This window comes from Nicotiana tabacum, chromosome 13 (assembly GCF_000715075.1).
Source record: "Nicotiana tabacum cultivar K326 chromosome 13, ASM71507v2, whole genome shotgun sequence".
Lineage (NCBI taxonomy): Eukaryota > Viridiplantae > Streptophyta > Magnoliopsida > Solanales > Solanaceae > Nicotiana > Nicotiana tabacum.
In genome coordinates, this window is record NC_134092.1 from 95,765,534 (window position 1) to 95,785,878 (window position 20,345).

Here is a 20,345-nt window from a genome sequence, read left to right on the forward strand (position 1 = left end):
AGGGCGTCGACTACTACATTCACCATTCCTGGATGGTATAAAATATCAACATCATAGTCTTTTGGCATAAATTCAATTCCTTTTGATTGAAGATATATTGAAGGCTCTTATGATCCGTATATATATCAACATAAATGCCATACAAATAGTGCCTCCATATCTTTAGTGCATGAATCACCGCGACTAACTCTAAATCGTAGGTAAGATAATTCTTCTTGTGCTTTCTTATTTGTCTTTAAACATAAGCGATTACTTTTCATGGCCGTTCTGCCACTTGTTGCATGAATACATGACTTATCTCATTGCCCACAAATACTGAAATTTTCTGTAACTCATATGATCTCAAATATCATCTTTTGATTTTTTTTCTTCCTGTTCATTAGCCACGATAGGTGCCACTTTCTTATGGAGTGCATACAATGTTGTTTTGAGATTGTTGTTACAAGACCATTTCTTCCTTATGTCACTATGCTTAAGTTTGAAGCCTTCTTCCTTATTCTCTCAGCTAGTCTTTCTTTGTAGTACTTAAGAGAGACCCTTTGACTCCTGTAAAGCTGCGAGTTTATTACATCGTATACCCGAAAGATTTTTTTTTTGACGTTCTTACTCACCTATAATTATCCTTAATTACTTATCTCCGCGCCCTTGTGCTCGTAAGGTTGATTCTGAACTAAAATTTTTGACTGTACAACTCCAATTCCTATCTGAATATTTCTCAAAGATTACGATGTCATCATATTTGCGAGACTGAATTTCCTATGTTGGGGTTCACTATGTTTATCTTGCACAACTTGCTGATTTGTCTATATCCTCTTGTTTAGCCATGGCTAGGCTCTTCCTGAATCAACTACTAACTACACGTTAGTACATTCTCATATCTATATTCTGCGTAATCTCTTTTGGGTTATATCCTTTGTCTTAACTTATCTCGCACACTGGCTCCTTATGTATCCAGTGTTCATTTGCACTTATTTATCAATAACATCTAGTGATGGAACCCTTACTGCCTATCCTCATCGTCATGCTTACATAATATTCTGGAATCGTATCATATCCGTAGGATCTGAATAAATACAATCTCATTCCTTTCACCTTTATACCATATTCTTCCTTTACTATTCCATAGTTACCTTAACCACATAACTCCGACTTAATACCATATCACACCATCTTCCCCTCTTTAGGGGAGTACTAACATTTATTGCTATGAAGATTTACCTATAAATGTTTTACCTCTTCATATTTGGCATCTTTTCATATCTTCACGAACTCTTACTTGCCTTGCGGTAACCCTTATGTACCAGGGATAATTTAATTTCTTACACACAAAGGTGACACCTAGTGTAACTGGCACACTTAGTCCCTTAAGCTTAACTCTGCTCACATCGCTTGTTTTAGGGAAACGTCTTCCTTAATGACCTTTAAAAGTTATTTTTCTGTTGTCCATTCAATTATCGCCCGGAACGCGATCTCTGAAATTCTCATGATGTCAACTATTATCAAATCCTTCGGTCCCGAATTTCATGTTTAGTTTATCTTATTCACTAGCCTATACTAATTTCTATTACTCCGGGGGTCTAACTTTTCCTTCTGGTAATCACGTATGAGTCACCAATTCATTTCTCGAAATGGGGACATGACTTTATGACTTATACTCTTTTATTGTCTAAAGGCATGTAACTTCTTGTCTTTTCCTTCACTTAACTATAGAATTTGTAGTCCCGTCATATTTTGATTTACCGTTATCATCCATTTATCACATCTTACTCATAATGCGTCATTTACTTTTTTCTTATTCTCTTGCTAATATTTCTGTATATCACCTTATTATGAAAACTTCTTCAAAATATTCTTTCACTTTTAGCCCCCCTTGATTCAACTCACTGGCTCTTCGAGTCGCCTAACACTCTCTCTTTACTAGGGACGAGATCCATACAAAGGTAAATATTTATCCCTTCTAGGATTCCAATACCAATCTTCTGAAATTTCTGAACATTCTAGTATTTATATCTGATTGTATATTCTAGAGTGCACCATCTGGGTGTCTCACAAGGAGAACCATTACCACGTTTGCAATATCCCTCGGAAATGTGAGCTAATGATAACAATCTATCCACAATTTTGGGTTACTCTAACCCCAGCTGGATGCTGATATCGCATCCTTCTCTTAAATTATGTCTGTTAACTCCCACGGGGCATAACTGAAATGGGTGTTGTCAAATGAATATATCTTTGTTATTGTTGAAAGTAACTCATAATGCTTATATTTCTCTGCCTGAATTGTAAATACAGATAATCTTCACTAACTGGATACCTCGTATCCTTCTTCACCTAGCTTCTTTTACTTGTTGAAACTTGTATCTACCGTCTGATTCTCTCGTTGTTTTTTTTTACATAGGGAGTAGATAAATATTTATGCCTTAGGGCTCTTTATCAAGAGGCTCACACGTCGTAGTACACACATATCTACTGAAGGCCTTACATTTACTCATCATAAGTATGACGCAAAATCGAGTTCCTCTAACTCAACTCTTCCACAGCCACATTCAATCGCTTACCAACTGTCTTTTTGGATGTAGATATCGTTGTATAACGAATAAAATAGAATTTAGGAATTTGAATTTCTTACAGCTGAGCTCTACCACACGATCTAGAGTAAGAAGAAAGAGTGACAGTCCTAAATGCCCTGTAGCCTCCTGCTTATAAGTGTGGTGCACAACACACCCATAAATAAGACTCTACTAGACACAACTTGTAGACTCCCTAGGATAAAACTACTCTGATACCACTTCTATCACGACCCAAACTGATGGGCCACGACGGGCACCCGGTACCTTACTTAACCGAATATCAACATAATGTATCTTTTTGTATCATGCTATCATGGGTAAATGAGATGGAAAGGCTGTCGTATGATAACTAGAATAAAACATGTAATACCAACTTGGGCCTATAAGACCAAAATGATCACTCGTACACTAAATGTAGGCCGACAAGGGCATACAATCTTTTACGTATATGGCATATGTATACAAGCCTTTAAGAGTAGATAAATACCATAAAGGTCGGGACAGGGCCCCGCCATCCTAAACAATACACGTCCGAATCATACTGACTAAATAAGCAACTTCGGAGCAAATAGAGCGCACCAACATCTTCCGCTGAGCTGATAGCCTACTTGGAGAACTCTCAACCTGTCTATCGGGATCTGCGGGCATGAAACGCAGCATCCCCAGGCAAAAGGGATGTCAGTACAAATAAAGTACCGAGTATGTAAGGCATGACAGTAGTATATAAAAGACATGAAAGAAACATGGAGTAAAAAACTCTCAACATGTAATTATGAATAGCTCCGTGAATCATGAAAATTTATAATATCATGCATGTGCATATAAATGCCATACCATGCATTGGTATATGCATACATAACATCATCAAGCCTCTGAGGGCATCCCATCATATCATCTCAACCACTGTGGGTAAAATCATCAATGTATACCAGCTGATCAGGTGGTGGTGTGTATATAACACCATAACCTTTTTCCATATCCTATATACATATAATATACGTATATATAACTCCATATGGTCATGGTTCAATGTACATATATACATGAATGAAATTCATAAGAAGTACGTTAATAAGATTTCTCAATATGTCATAAGATCACTATGCCTTTGATTAATATCATGAAATAAACTTTATCAACTTGCGTATTTTTCTGAGACCCATGAACAGATAATAGAATAATAAGACACATAGGGAATCAAGAATATAGACATCCCTAGTATTTCTATGAATAGAGTCATTTATGAAAGTTGCGTATTTGCTCGTTTCGTTTGTATCGTACGGATCATGCCAAAAGGAAAGAAGGGATTGCCTTAATATACCTTAACTCCGTTGAGTCCTTAATACCTTCCAAGAAATTCTTCAAACAACCCAACCCAATCTACCATATCATAAGGAGATTCAAAATTAGTGCTGAGTAAAGGCTAAGTCCGCAACTTAAACTAGTAGCTCGTTTACGTAAATTTGGGCAGCATCTCCCCTGTAACTAGGCCCTCCTCCAATACCATATACCAACAATAACAAGAACACAACAATAACAACATGTAAGCATCATTTTTCAACCTTATCTCTATCATAATATACCACAAAATAACCCACACACCCTAATCACTTCATACATAAAACGACAACCAAAGTAGTGTCAAACAACTAAAAAAAATGTAACGACGAACAACCAGCCCACCATTCCATCATTATGTGGTGTTTCTCCACACCATCCATCTTCCAAAACTTCATTAAATAGTAGAAACATATACAGCCCAAAGGCAACACGACAAACCCACAAAACAGTCCACTACAAGTCAAATAACTTGAACTCATGACTTTCGATCACCGTCCCATGAGTTCTAACTATTAGAAAATGAATTTATCAACATTCCTTGATATTTAAACACTTAAATACAGAAAGTACACATTTTATTAACTATAAAATACCTTCCAAAACTCAAACTACAAAGAAAAAGAGAGGCGATATAGCGATACTTACGTCATATGGATCGTTTTAATGTTAACGCTTCTTGATTCCGTGCCCGGGATGATAATCTTGTTTGAAGCTCTTGCAGAGAACTTAAGAGTAAAGTTAGGGGTGTTATTTGGGTGTGTTCTCTGGAAAAATGGAGAAAGATACTAGATGGGATATAAATATCCCATTTTTTTTAAAAGTCAAAAAGGTGCTACTTGGCACCCTATGATTGGCCCTTCTTCCAACGCTTATAACTTTTTATCCGGGTATCGTATAAATAAACGGTTAAGAGCGTTGGAAACAAAATTTCAAGATCTTTAATTTGGTATATAATATGTCCCAAAAAGACCTCATATATCATACGAAATTTATTTCTCAAAACGCTTTGTTACAAGATAAATTTTTAGTTGGTTTCCGCAACTTTAATCTGATTTTTCCCAAACTTCATATTTCTATCCAAACATCATATATAGCCATATTATGACTTTAAAATTATTTAAGTCATGATTAACAAGTCTCATATTCATTACGTCACCTTGAGACGCACATGGTATAACAAAACCCATGTCTGAAGTATATAGAACAGTACAATAACTGAAGGAATTGGTTTATGCTGTTAGTTTCTTGACGGAAACTAAATGCAAGGATGGTTGTTGAAACTTCTGAAATAGTTAAGGGATATTTTTTGTTCAATCTAGTAACATAAGGATGTACCTTAGGTTTGAGCCATAGTTGAGGGATGTTTTTAGTCAAAAACTCAGCCGTGTGTTTGAGGAATTAGTTGTTGATTAGATAAGAAACAAATCAAAATATGTCATTAAAGATACGTTACCTTAATAAACCCTTACTTTAAGGGATATTATCCCTTATCATATGTTGCTGCTGTTAGACATGTTAGAATTCAAGTGTGACTAAATGTCTATTGACTGATAGATATATGATGATGTATGTATTAATGTATATTATGTAAAGAAACCAGAGAAGGAAGTGATAATTATAATAGCTTTTAGAAAAATGTATGAAGTCACAATTATGGACCTACCAAGGGTGATTATGGTTGAAATTCTTTCAAGATTGCCAATTAAGTCCATTTTCTTCTGTAAGATTGTTTGCAAACTCTGGTATAATCTTTTAACTTCTGATCCTTCATTTGTTAACATATATCACACGTCAAGATCACTTAATTTTCCCTGCATTTTGCTCTCGGTTGATCACTCTTTCGTTTCACTTCTTGAACTCAAAGCAGATTATGATTATTATTCTTCCCCGTTAAATAGACCCATGTTGTTGAGCCCAAAGTTTCACCTCCCTCCACTAGAATCGAGAACAATTAATCGTGCTAGTAAACCAAAGTTGGAAATAATTGGTTCGTGCAATGGGTTCATTTGTTTGCTGAATGGTGGTATGTATAGTGGAAATCATTTGGTTTACATTTGCAATCCTCGTTTTGGCGAGTGTTTCAAGCTTAAATACTCCGATAAAAGTGTATGTCATGTTGCGTGGGGATTTTGCTTTAGTGAGGCCTCTGGACAGTATAAAGTAGTGAGATCAGTATGGGATCGTCCATAACTATATGAATTGGAGGTTTATACTCTTGGAGTTGATAAGAAATGGACGGGGATCACTTACCAATGTTAATGTCAATGGTTCTCTTCATTGGATGGATAGTGAAAATCACAAAAAAAGTGCCAGCGCCTGCATTTACTCCTTTAATATTGGGACAGAAGAAGTGAAGTCTGTGCCACCTCCACCTGGCCTAGAAGCTCCATCCTCTTGCTTGAGGCTAGTCGAGTTGGGTAATTGTCTGTGTCTGTGTTTGTCCGATAATAGCTATAGTCAACATGTCGATATATGGTGGATGAAAGAGTATGGAATAGCTGAATCATGGACTAAAGATCGCATTTTGATGGATTGCATTCTGCCTGATATACGTCAGGGTACATTTATACCAATCATAATTTGGAAAGATGGAGAAATCTTGATGCGAAGCGAACATGGCACTCGACTAGTTTCTTACAGCCCAAAGGAGATTAAGTTTAGGAAGGTCAATGTTTACTGTAGTGTCATTGCAGTGACTAAATACGTTCCAAGTTTTTACTCACTCAAGACTGTCATGGGGGACAATTTTCAAGTCTCAAATGTTTATCCAAAGGCTAAGATAGTTTAGTATTTGTTTTGTTTTACTTCCTCCTGGATATGATGTTTTGCTTCTGTGTTTCTGGCATAATTTACTTTAAACTTTTGAATTCTAGTAGAACAACAACTCTCTGCCTATTTTCGTATACGTCGTCCATTTTTCACATTCGTAGTTACTTACATTAAAAAGTCTCTAAAACTGCATTGCTTTTATCCATTCCATCTTGCATCTGTGTACTTGGTAATGACTTACAATTTTAGGCACATTGGTAAACTGATGTGTGAGCTTAAATGGAGCGATATGGACGATGATGATTCATATAGCTAACCCCCACTTATAGTTTAGAGACACTAGTCAATTTTCTGGTATTTGGTGAGATACTAGTTTCAGTATTACTTCTTTTCTTGAATAATGGTGCTGAAGTTTCTACTAAGACCATCAATTCCCATATGCTTGTTCTATGTATTAGGAGAAAATAGAAAGAAGCATGTTTCTACATAATAATTGCATGGAATTATTATGGTGTAGCCAGTTAATGGTCGTAGTTAACTACAACGTTCATATTCGTTTAAGGAATTGACAATATCATATATCAAGACCAAAAAAAAAAAGACAGTATCTTATATGAATGGTATGTTATTGGCAAATGAGAAATCATTAGGCTAGAGAAAATATTGGGTTGGATTCATACAATTTCCTCTTCTCTTATATCGATTACAGAAAATGGAAAGAAGAAAAGGAATCAAAGAAACTCTTTACATTTTGACTCTTGAACATGAAGATATACTAGATATTGAAGAGGAAAAGAGATAAGAAAAAAGGTTTTTGGTACTTATAGAAGGCCTACAACTGGTGAATGTGCAAAGATTAACTTATCTTTGTTAGCACTACTAGTATAACCCCAATTTTGGCAAATGCTTTTCCTTCTTGGTTTTGCCTCTCCAAGCATAGTTATAATGTCTCTCATTGATGGCCTTTCTTTAGGAAGCTTTGCTGTGCAAAGAAGTGCAATCTTTAGGACAAGAAGCATCTCTTCTTGAATATGTTTACATTGTCCAGCTACATCATGATCTAATGTTTCCTCTGATGCCTTGTTGTTCACTTTCCTTCTAACCCATTCTACAATGTCAATGGACTCGCCGAAAGAAGAGTCTAATGGCATTTTCCCAGTCAGAAGCTCCAAAAGCACTACCCCGTAACTGTATATGTCGCTTTTCTCGTCAACCTTCAATGTGTATCCATATTCTGCCAAAACAAAAGAGAGAACAAATGAATTTCTTAAACTATATGGATATGAAATGAAATCATTTAAGGTTCAAGAAAAAAATTTACCTGGTGCTATATAGCCATATGATCCTGCTACCATAGAGACAGTCTCATTCTTATGAAGCATCATTCTTGCCAAGCCAAAATCTGCAATTCTTGCCTCAAAATCTGAATCAAGAAGAATGTTGCTTGACTTGACATCCCGATGTATGACTGGTGGATGGCAATCATGGTGAAGGTAAGCGAGGCCATGAGCAACACCAAGAGCAATGTTGTATCTCGACAACCAATCCACGAGCATTTTTGCAGCTTGTTTCCCATGTAAAGCAGCTCCAAGATTTCCATTAGGCATGTATTCAGATAACATCATGACATCAGTCTCATTGTGAAGATAGCCTAATAGCCTAACGATGTTCCTGTGACGAAGCTTCCCTAAAAGATCTACCTCTGCAAAGAGTTCTTCTCCTGCTTCAATGTCCCCATTTGTTCTCCATAACTTTTTAACTGCTACAACAGAATGTGGCCTCTGAATCTCAGCCTTGTAGACAATTCCATTGCCACCAATTCCTATCACATTTGACTCCTTTAGGCAAGCAAGAATATCAATACTTGTGAAGTTAAGCCTCTGGAATGCTACAAGCCTCCAAGGCCATTCTGAATTGTTCTTGTTGAACCGAAAATCTTTGAAGAAGCTGTTGCACAAGTACCATCTGTTATACATTGATCTCCCTGCTAGAACCATGATCCCAACAGCTATGATAACCGAGATCCCAACAATAAATCCCACGATTATGTGATTTACACGAGTCTTCCTCACGTTTGAAGTGGTGATGAGATTTTGAGAACATGGTGGAAGGATGCCACCACAAAGTCCAGCATTGCCTATTAGATCATTGGGATTAATGGTCATTAATATCCCATTGCTTGGAACTGGACCCTCAAGTTTATTGTAGGACAGATTAAGCATTTCTAGAGCTGGGGAGCTACCAAAGTCCATTGGTATTTTTCCAACTAGGGAGTTGTTCGATAAATCAAGAATAGATAAAGTTGGCAATGTGGCAATGTGAGTTGGGATTTCACCACTGAATTGATTGTTGCTAAGATTAAGATTCACAAGCCTTTCACATGAAGCAATACTCTGAGGAACTTTCCCCGTGAAATGGTTGCTCGAAAGATCAAGCGACGAAAGGGATGGACAATCTTGGAATTGGTCAGGAATGTTGCCTTTAAGATTGTTATTCGAGACTGCAAACGTTTGCAGGCTAGGAATAGACAAAATACTAGATGGCAAAGATGATTCAAGGTGGTTCGAGGAGACATCGATAAAAGAAAGTGTAGAAGACAAAGTGAAATCCTCAGGAATTTCACCAGTGAGATTGTTATTAGCCAATTCCAATCTTTGAAGCTTAGGAAGAGTTCCAAATCCAATTGGGATTACACCTGAAAGAAGATTATTTTGGATTCTAACTCGGACGAGTGAAGAACAATTAGAGAGGCCTAATGGGATTGGTCCAGAGAAAGAATTGTTAAAGAGAATGAGCTTTGTTAGATTGCCAGAATCACACAAACCAAGAGGGATCTCACCTGTCAAGAAATTAGAAGAAACATCTAACCATTGCAAGGGAGATTTTTTCCCAAGATTCATAGGCAAAGAACCATTTAAAGAATTTTGCCATAGTTCAAGTATCTCAAGATTTTCTAACTCACCAAGCTTTGTTGGAATAGGACCACTTAAGTTATTACACATGAGATTGAGCAGCTGCAAATTCTTCAAACCTGCTAACTCATTCGGAATCTCCCCTGAAATGTTGTTATCAGAAAGATCCAAGTAAACTAAAGATGTAATATTTCCAACTTCAGCTGGAATCTTCCCTTCAAAACTGTTCTGATACAAATACACAGTGGTCAGATTCTTCAACTTGCCTAATTCAGCTGGTATTTGACCGCTTAAACTGCCAACAGCCAAGTCAAGATACTGAAGGCTACTTAGATTACCAAACTCAGCTGGAATTGAACCTTCAAACTGATTGTATCCAAGAATTATAGTCTCTACAGCTTTCAATTCACCGAGCTCCCGAGGGATCTCTCCGGTAAGATTATTCCCTGATAGTCCAAGACACTTCAAACTCTGAAGATTCTTGAATGATACAGGGATTGAACCTTCGAAAAAACTCCCTCGAAAATCCATGATTTCGATCAATATAGCATTGCCAAGATCCTCAGGGAGAAACCCCTCAAAGTTATTGCTAGAAGCATTGAGATATTTCAAACCAGAAGCCATTCCAAGACCTGATGGGAACTCGCCAACAAAGTTATTTTGGCTAACATCAATGCTCTTTAAAGAAGTCAGATTGGCCAATGACTTTGGCAATGCAGTGGAGAAATCATTGCAACAAAGATTTAGTGAAGATAAACTCTTTAGCCCTTGAATTTGATCAGAAACTCTGCCACTGAGATTCTTGTTTGACAAATCAAGATTATCTACAAAACCTTTGGAGTTGCACAAGACACCAGTCCATTTACAATGAACAGAACTTGAACTTGAGTTTCCATTGTTTGGCAAATTCCAGTCTTTGAGGTGATCCATTGGATCAACAAGACTGGACTTTAGTGCTAACAATGTAGAAATTTCATCCCCATTTGATGAAACAAAGAAAAAACCAATGAAAAATAACAAGAAAAAGAGATGATTTTTCATGGTTTGCTCTTTTCACAATTTTTCTTCTCTCTTTGGTTGCTCTCTGTTAATTCAGTTGTACAACATTCTTTTTAGGTTCTTGAGAACAAACTAGTATGAAAGTGACCAAAATAGCTTATACTATTTCATAAGAAGTAGTGTTAATCAGTTAGTTATCATGATTAACTAAAAATGGGACCCATATCTATCTGTATGCATGTTTCTTTTCTCTTATTTCATTTTTGAGGGGTAAGGGGTGGGGTTAGAGAGTAAGATAGTAATGATTAGACACTAATGAAGGGGGAATAGTAATTAAATAAAGTAAATTAAATTGGGGAGTTCGTGAGGCCTTGGGAAATGGGATCTGAACCAGCTATGGATTTGTAGCTAATGACTGTAAAGGTTTTGGAGTTATTGAGAATGGAACCGACATTAAAACATGGGAAGGAATGTGTTTTCAGTGATTATTTTACCTATTTATGAAAAACATAATACTAACTTGTTTTGGTTGTTTTGTACTTTGTCTCATAATTGTTCAAAGGTCAAACCATTCTGAATGACAGTCAGTCGTTATTTTTAATCTATGTCGATAAAATTTACTACTAATATATCACTGCTCTTTCAGTTTCTGTCAGTGCTGTGGTCTGGTTGTAAGTTGTGAGGTGCATAGTTTAATCAAATTGTAGTTTTAGTTTTTTCCTTATTTTAGACCAAAGAGTACTTTTTTAATACTATCTTTTTTTTTTTCATTGAAACTTACTCTAGTCTTTCACTTTTACTTACCCACTATATTAAAAATATATTTTTATTTTTACTTGTCCATCTAGCAAATCAAGAAAAAGATATTTTTTTTTATTTTACCCTTATTATTAACTACTCATTCCATAAATTATTTCTCAAGATTTTTTAAAATGTTATCATTATTATGAGTAAAACTATAAAATACATATTTTATTTATTTTTTCTTAAAGGAAGTACACATAAAAAATGGACGACTAAAAGTAAAAGAAGGGAGTAAATGATATAAAATGTAATGCTTTTACTAGTGAAAGGTGATTAGTGATTTGTGAAGAAGGAAAAGTGTGATTAGGGGTGTTCAAAACCGAATCGAAATCGTTAATCGAATCGAACTGATGACTTATTGGCTTATTGGTATCGGATTATCGGGGTAATGGATAGTGAACAGATTGATATTTTATAATTAACGGCTTAATGGTTTGGGGACGGATTACTCAATTTTCTTATCGGGCAAACTATTAACCCGTTAAGAATTTTTATATATACAGTTTTACCCCTATGGCTAAATCCCCAATTTGTATTTTCTAATTCTCAATTGTCTGCAGCCACTAGAGACAAAAAAGTCGTCAATCTTATCTCTCTCTTGAACTGAGAACTGAGAACTGAGAAGTCGAAAAATCGAAATCTCAATGATTAATACGTGTATGCTTGTATGAGTAGTTTTGATGGTATTAAAAATTTGGTTAATACGTGTATGACAGTATGAGTAGTCTTGAAGACTCTCCAATTTAAAAACACCGTTTGGTTAGATCGTAGATGGTATTAAAAATTTGGTATTGATTTGAAACTATGTGGTATTGATTGAATGATTGTTCAATTTTTTTTATTTGGTTTAGCCGATAGACCGCCCGATAACCGTCCGATAATTGTTAATATGATACCAATCCTCTCGTTGTCTTATTGGATGGCTAGCGAATTACTATATTTATAATTCGATAACCGTTAAGTCGAACCGTTAAGTGTAATTATCCGCCCGATAAGTACCCCTAAGTGTGATAACTCGATAGGTCATTTATAGTTTTATCCTTCATTTATATATTCTAAGACCTCGAATAACTTCATTTAGCCTTTCTTGATTTGCGTGTGCAGTCCGCATTTTTTTTTCCAGAAAATTTTTATGTGAAAAATTGATAAAAATATGAAATTTTGCCTTAAAATTTATTTGAGTTAACTACAGTCAACATTCTGTGTAAACGAACCCGGATAAGTATTTTGAAGGTCCCGGTGGGTCCGTATTGTGATTTGGGACTTGGACTTATATCTGGAATCGAATTTGGAAGTCCCTAACTTAATTTAACGTAATTTGTTAAAAACTAGCAATTTAAAGGTTTAAAGAATTCATAAGTTTGACCGTAGGTTGACCTTGTTGTTACCAGGTTCGGATTTCTTTCGTAACTTGGTATAAGTTCATTTTAGTATTTATGACGTATCTATAAATTTTGGTGCAAAATAGAGTTGATTTGACGTGATTCAGACGTCTGGTTGAAAAATTAAAAGTTTTTAAGTTTCATTGAAAATTTCATTCGTTTTGGTGTCCGATTCGTAGTTCTAGGTGTTATTTTGGTATTTTGATCGCGCAAGCGCGTTTGTATGATGTTATTACACTTGTGTGCATGTTTGGTTTGGATCCCAAGGGGCTCGGGTGAGTTTCAGATATGATACAGACCATTTGAACTTAGAAAGAATTGTTGGTTTTGAGCTACTGCTGATATCTGGTGTCATGTGCTTCGCGATCGCGAAGGGGAACTGGGACAAGGGCGGAATTCCTTCATCGCAAACGCTATGGTTGGGATGCGAACACGAAGCTTTGGGGGGTTGCCCTTCGCTAACATGGACAGCCTCTTACGAATGCGAACGCCTGGGGGGAGAAGCCTTCGCGAACACGTAGGCCAACTGGGCAGTGCTCTTCGCGAACGCGATGAACACCTGATGCCCGATCATTTAAACTTCCAAAAATCGGGATTTCACCCATTTTTCACTATATTCTCATTAGAGCTCGACCTAAAGGTGACTTTGAAGAGAAATTTCATCTCATAGGTTAGTGTACTTTAACTCATTTTCTTCCATTTCCATCAACATCCATTAATTTCTAACCTTAATCTATGCTCTTGGTTGAAAATTAGGGATTTGGGAAGAATTGGGAGGGGGGGGGAGGGTTGTAAAATTGAGATTTAGATATCAAATTGAGGTCGGACTTCGAAACTAATCCCATAATCGGGCTCGTGGGTGAATAGGTAATTAGGTTTCGATCCGAATCTCAAGTTTTGACCAAGCAGGCCCAGGTTGACTTTTGTTGACTTTTTGAAAAAGTGTAAAGATCTTAACTTTATGTATTATAATTAATTTCCCTAGCATTGTTTGATGTTATTGAGTCAATTTTGGTTTAGATTCGATTGATGTGGAGGCAGATTTTAGAGGAAAGGCCCCGGTTGAGCTTTGATTTGCTTGTAGTGTGAGGTAAGTGTTGGGTCTAACCTTGGTTTGAGAGAATTAGGAACCCTTGAGCTATGTGCTATGTGAATTACATGTGTAGTGGCGTATATGCAAGGTGACGAGTGTATATATGCCGTCAAAATAGTTATTTTCATGCTTTCCCATATTTCATTAATTATCTTATTCCATGTCTTAACTGTTACATGTCTTAATTGCTTTCTATGCCGTAACTTGCTACTTGTCATCTATTCACTCTTTTATTGAGGCGCTCGTTTCTTCCATGATTCCATGATTAATTGTTACTTGTCTTACTTGTAAACTTTAATTGTCGTATATTTGGTTTGCTTTCCCGTTTACTTGTCATATTCCCGTTTATTTGTCTTACTTGTACCTACTTGTCATCTATTCACTCTAGTCCGTTTGGTGGGCCTTATGGAGTGTGTGGCCCAGACCGGTACATTCCCGATAGCACTAGCCATCTCTAGGACTGGGGGAGGAGCATACACTCCTGATACTCACACCCCAGAGCAGACGGCTCCCCAGTATCAGACTCTAACAGCCCCGCCAGTTGGGATGGTTCAACCGGTTGTTGCGGCACAGGCCGGTGATAGGCCCGCTATGTCTTCTGAGGATTTGTTGAGGTTGGATAAGTTTACCAAGCTCTTTCCTGTTCATTTCAGTGGTGCAACTTCTGAGGATCCACAAGATTATCTAGACTGCTGCCACGAGGTGCTATGGAACATGGGTATAATTGAGACCAATGGGGTCGATTTTGCAGTGTTTTGGATGATTGGTTCTGCCAAGAGATGGTGGAGAGATTATATGTTGACTAGACCAGCTAGTTCTTCTGCACTTACCTGGGACCAGTTTTCACATCTATTTCTAGAGAAGTTCATCCCTGTCACTCTGGGAGAGGATTACCGCAAACAGTTTGAGTGTCTTCAGCAGGGTAGTATGACTGTTACCAAGTACGAGACTCGATTTGTGGACCTAAATTACCATGGCATTATCTTGCTTTCTGTTGAGAGGGAGAGAGTGAGGAGATTCATTGACGAGATCACTTTCACTATCAGGCTACATATGGCCATGGAGACTGGAGATGATATTACTTTTCAGAGGGCCGTAGATATTGCCAGACGGATTGAGATGGTTCGTGCTCAGGAGAGGGGGCCGGTGTTTGATAAGAGGCCTCGTCATTCCGGTAGTTTCAGTGGTGCCTCATTTGGAGGCAGAGGTACTTTTGGTAGGGGCCATCCTCCCAGGCCATTTCAGTCACCGCTTCAGGCATCTTACAGTGCTTCAGGGAGTCATGGTCCTTATGTACCTCATTCTAGGCAGCCAACCTATAGTGTACCATTAGCTCTTATCAGTATGCCTCTGATTCAGAGCTATCACCGTGGTTATCTGGCCCGTTCGGGTCAGATTCAATAGCCACATCAACAGGTTGGTGTTTTGAGTGTGAAGGTACTGGTCACATCAGGAGGTTCTGTCCGAGATTGCTGGGCGGCGGCATGCCACAACAGAGTTCTCATGCCAGCATGGTTATTTCCTATCTGAAGGCTCGACGTATGGTCGAGAAGGGATGTCTAGCATATTTGGTCTATGTTCGTGATTCGAGTGCGGAGGTTCCTTCCATGGATTCAGTACCTATTGTGCGTGAGTTTCCAGAGGTGTTTCCTGCATATCTGCCGGGGATGCCACCCAACAGAGATATTGACTTCTGTATTGATTAGGCTCCGGTCACTCAGCCCATTTTATTCCACCATAATGTATGGCCCCACTGGAGTTGAAAGAAATGAAGGAGCAGTTGCATGATTTGCTTGACAAGGGATTCATTAGACCTATTGTCTTGCCCTGGGGTGCGCAATTTGTGAAGAAGAGGATGGGTCGGTGAGGATGTGCATAGACTATCGGCAGTTGAATAAAGTCACTATCAAGAACAAGTATCTTTTGCCGAGGATTGATGACTTAATTGATCAGCTTCAGGGTGCCAAGGTGTTTTCGAAGATTGATTTGAGGTCTGGCTACCATCAGTTGAAGACTAGGGCATCTGATGTCCCTAAGATAACTTTTCGGACTCGTTATGGGCTTTATGAGTTCCTAGTTATGTCGTTTGGGTTGACAAATGCCCCAACAACATTTATGGATTTGATGAACCGGGTATTCAAGCCCTATTTGGATTATTTTGTGATTGTATTCATTGATGATATCTTGATCTACTCCCGCAGTCGAGAGGAGTATGAGCATCATCTTCGGATTGTACTTCGGACTCCGAGAGATAATCAGTTATATGCCAAGTTTTCAAAGTGTGAGTTTTGGTTAGACTCAGTTGCCTTTTTGGGGCATGTTGTATCGACATAGGGCATAAAGGTTGGATCCTAAGAAGATTGAGGTAGTCCAGAACTAGCCTAGACCTACTTCAACTACATATATCCAGAATTTCCTGGGTTTGGCGAGTTATTATCGCCGGTTCGTGGAGGGGTATTCATCCATAGGAGCCTCATTGACTAGGTTGACACAGAAGGGTGCCCCATTCAGTTAGTCGGATGAGCGTGAGTTGAGCTTTCAGAAGCTCAAGACTGCTTTGACTACAGTGCCAGTGTTGGTGTTGCCCATAGGTCAAGGATCATACGTGATGTATTGTGATGTATCTCATATTGGGCTCGACATAATATTGATATAGGATGGCAAGGTGATTGCATACGCGTCGCGACAGTTGAAGGTTCATGAGAAGAATTACTCTATTCATGACTTAGAGTTGGCATCCATTGTTCATGCGCTGAAGATTTGGAGGCACTATATTTATGGCGTGTCGTGTGAGGTGTTCATGGATCATCGGAGTCTACAATATTTGTTCAAGCAAAAGGATCTCAACTTGAGGCAGAGGAGGTGGTTGGAGCTGTTGAAAGACTATGATATCACCATTTTGTATCATCCTGGGAAGGCCATTGTAGTGGTCGATGCATTGAGTAGAAAGACTGTGAGCATGGGTAGCTTTGCGTATATTCCAGTTGGTGACAGACTGCTTGCAGCAGATGTTTAAGCTTTGGCCAATCAGTTCATGAGGTTATATGTTTCGGATCCTAGCCGTGTCCTAACTTACACAGTCTCCTGGTCCTTCTTGTTTGAGCACATCAGAGAGCGTCAGTATGATGACCCCCATTTACTTGTCCTTAAGGACAGGGTGCGACACAGTGGTGCCAAGCAGGTTGCTGTTGGAGATGATGGGATTTTACGGATGCAGGGTTGTATTTGTGTGCCCAATGTGGATGGGTTCGTGAGTTGATTCTTGAGTAGGCTTACAGTTCCCGGTATTCTATTCATCCGGGTGCTGCCAAGATGTAATAGAAATTGCGGCAACATTATTAGTGAAGGAGGATGAAGAAGGATATAGTTGCATATTTAGCTCGGTGTCTAAATTTTTAGCAAGTAAAGTACGAGTATCAGAGGCCTGGTGGTTTGCTTCAGAGGCTAGAGATCCCTGAGTGGAAGTGGGAGCGGGAGTGTATCACTATGGATTTTGTTGTTGGACTCCCACGAACTCAGAAGAAGTTCGACCTGATATGGGTCATTGTGGATAGTTTGACCAAGTCAACACATTTCATTCTAGTGGCAGTTACCTATTCTTCAGAGCGGTTAGCTGAGATCTACATCCACGAGATCGTCCGTCTTCATGGTGTGACCGTATCTATCATTTCTGATCGAGGTACGCAGTTTACCTCGCACTTCTGGAGGGCCGTACAATGGGAGTTAGGCACACGGGTTGAGTTGAGTACAACATTTCACCTCAGACAGACGGGTAGTCCGAGCGCACTATTCAGATATTGGAGGATATGCTTCGCGCTTGCGTTATGGATTTCGGGGGTTCTTGGGATCAGTTCTTGCCACTTGCGGAGTTTGCCTACAACAACAACTACCAGTCTAGCATTCAGATGGCTTCCTATGAGGCATTATATGGGAGGCGGTGTCGTTCTCTAGTTGGATGGTTCGAGCCAGGAGATGCTCGGTTGTTGGGTATCGATTTGGTTCAGGATGCCTTGGATAAAGTCAAGATTATTCAGGATCGACTTCACACCGCTCAGTCTAGGTAGAAGAGTTATGACGACTGTAGAGTTCGTTATGTTGCATTCATGATTGGAGAGAGGGTATTGCTTCAGGTTTGACCCATGAAGGGTGTGATGAGGTTCAGAAAGAATGGCAAGTTGAGCCCTAGGTATATCGGACCCTTTGAGATTCTTGAGAGAGTGGGTGAGGTGGCATATAGACTGGCATTGCCACCTAGTTTGTCAGAAGTCAATCCAATGTTCCATGTGTCCATGCTCCAGAAGTATCACGGTGATCCGTCCCATGTGTTAGATTCTAGCTCAGTCCAATTGGACAAGGATTTGACTTATGAGGAGGAGCCGATGCTTATTTTAGCTCGGCAGGTCCGACAGTTGAGGTCTTAGAGTTATCCTTTAGTCCGAGTGTAGTGGAAATGTCAGTCGATCGAGGAAGCAACGTGGGAGTCCGAGTCGGACATGCAGTGTAGATATACATACCTTATCACCAGTCCAGGTACCTTTCTATGTCCGTTCGAGGACGGACGTTTGTTTTAGAGGTGGAGAATGTGATGACCCGATAGGTCATTTATACTTTTACCCTTCATTTCTGTGTTCCGAGACCTCTAATAGCTCCGTTTAGCCTTCCTCGATTTTCAAGCTGTCCGCGTCTTTTTACGAAAAAGGTTTATGTGAAAAATTAACAAAAATGTGAAATTTTGCCTTAAAACTTATTTGAGTTGACTATGGTCAACGTTCTATATAAACTGACCCGGATTAGTATTTTGACAGTCCCGGTGGGTCCGTATTATGATTTGGGACTTGGGCGTATGCCCGGAATAGAATTTGGAAGTCCCTAACTTGATTTAACGTAATTTATTGAAAACAAGCAATTTAAAGGTTTAAAGAAATCCTAAGTTTGACCGTAGGTTGACCTTGTTGCTACGGGATTCGGATTTCAGTTCCGGAACTTGTTATAGGTTCATTTTAGTATTTATGACATGTCTGCAAAATTTGGTACAAAACTGAGTTGATTTGACGTAATTCAGACGTCCGATTGAAAAATTGAAAGTTCTTAAGTTTCATTGAAAATTTTATTCGTTTTGGTGTCCAATTCGTAGTTTTAGGTGTTATTTTGGTGTTTTGATCGTGCGTCAGAGTTCATATGATGTTATTACACTTGTGTGTATGTTTGGTTTGGTGCCCAAGGGGAGCGGGAGAGTTTCCGATAGGCTACGGACCATTTAAACTTAGAACGAATTGCTGGTTTTGGGCTATTGCTGATATCTGGTGTCATGTTCTTTGCGATCGCGAAGCCTCTCTCGTGATCGCGAAGGGGAACTAGTACAGGGGCGGAATTACTTCATCATGAACGCGATGGGTTCTTCGCGAACACGAATGTGAAGCTTCAGGGGGTTGCCCTTTGCGAACGTGGACCAACCTCTCGCGAACGTGTAGGGTTGAGGGACTTGGGAAGGGGCATCACTGCTATTTTATGCGAATGCGAGCCTTGGCTCGCGAACGCGAAGGCCTGGGGGAGAAGCCTTCACGAACACGTGAGGAACATCGCGAACACATAGGCCAACTGGGCAGTGCTCTTCGCGAATGTGTCAGGTGTCTCGCGAACGCGATGAATACCTGACGCCCAATCATTTAAACTTTCAAAAATCGGGTTTCACCCATTTTTCACCGTCTTCTCATTAGAGCTCGGCCTAGAGGCGATTTTGAGGAGAAATTTCATCACCATTTCATAGGTTAGTGTACTTTAACTCATTTTCTTTCATTTTCATCAACACCCATTAATTTTTAACCTTAATCTATGCTCTTTCATGGTCGAATATTAGGGATTTGGGAAGAATTGAGAGTTTTTATAAAATTGAGATTTAGACCTCAAATTGAGGCCAGGCTTCAAAACTAATCACATAATCGGGCTCGAGGGTGAATAGATAATTGAGTTTTGGTCAGAATCTAGGGTTTTGACCAAGCGGGCAAGGGGTTGACTTTTTAGGAGAAGTGTAAAGATCTTAACTTTATGTATTTTAATTAATTTTTCTAGCATTGTTTGATGTTATTGAGTCGATTTTGGTTTGATTTGATTGGTGTGGAGACGGATTTTAGAGGAAAGGTCCCGATTGAGCTTTGATTTGCTTGCAGGGCGAGGTAAGTGTTAGGTCTAACCTTGATTTAAGGGAATTAGGAACCCTTGAGCTATGTGCTATGTGAATTACATGTGTAGCGGCGTATATGCAAGGTGACGAGTGTATATACGCCGTCAAAATAATTATTTTCATGCTTTCCCGTATTTCATTAATTATCTCATTCTATGTCTTAACTGTTATATGTCTTAATTGCTTTCTATACCGTAACTTGCTACTTGTCATCTATTCACTCTTGTATTGAGGCGCTCGTTTCTTCCATGATTCTATGATTCATTGTTACCTGCCTTACTTGTAAACTTTAAT

General features: G+C 38.7%; 1 protein-coding gene and 1 pseudogene across 1 annotated transcript; one reads left to right on the forward strand and one right to left on the reverse strand.

Moving 5' to 3' along the window:
• The first annotated feature begins 5,546 nt into the window (after window positions 1–5,546).
• On the forward strand, window positions 5,547–6,699 carry LOC107796098 (F-box protein At3g07870-like; annotated as a pseudogene).
• Window positions 6,700–7,289: 590 nt separating this feature from the next.
• LOC107796097 (uncharacterized) lies at window positions 7,290–10,741 on the reverse strand. Its single transcript, XM_016618829.2, has 2 exons — window positions 8,002–10,741; window positions 7,290–7,914 (listed from the first exon to the last, which is right to left on the reverse strand). The coding sequence occupies exons 1-2, from the start codon at window positions 10,631–10,633 to the stop codon at window positions 7,502–7,504; spliced, it is 3,045 nt and encodes a 1,014-aa protein (XP_016474315.1). The 5' UTR covers window positions 10,634–10,741; the 3' UTR covers window positions 7,290–7,501.
• Window positions 10,742–20,345: the final 9,604 nt, after the last annotated feature.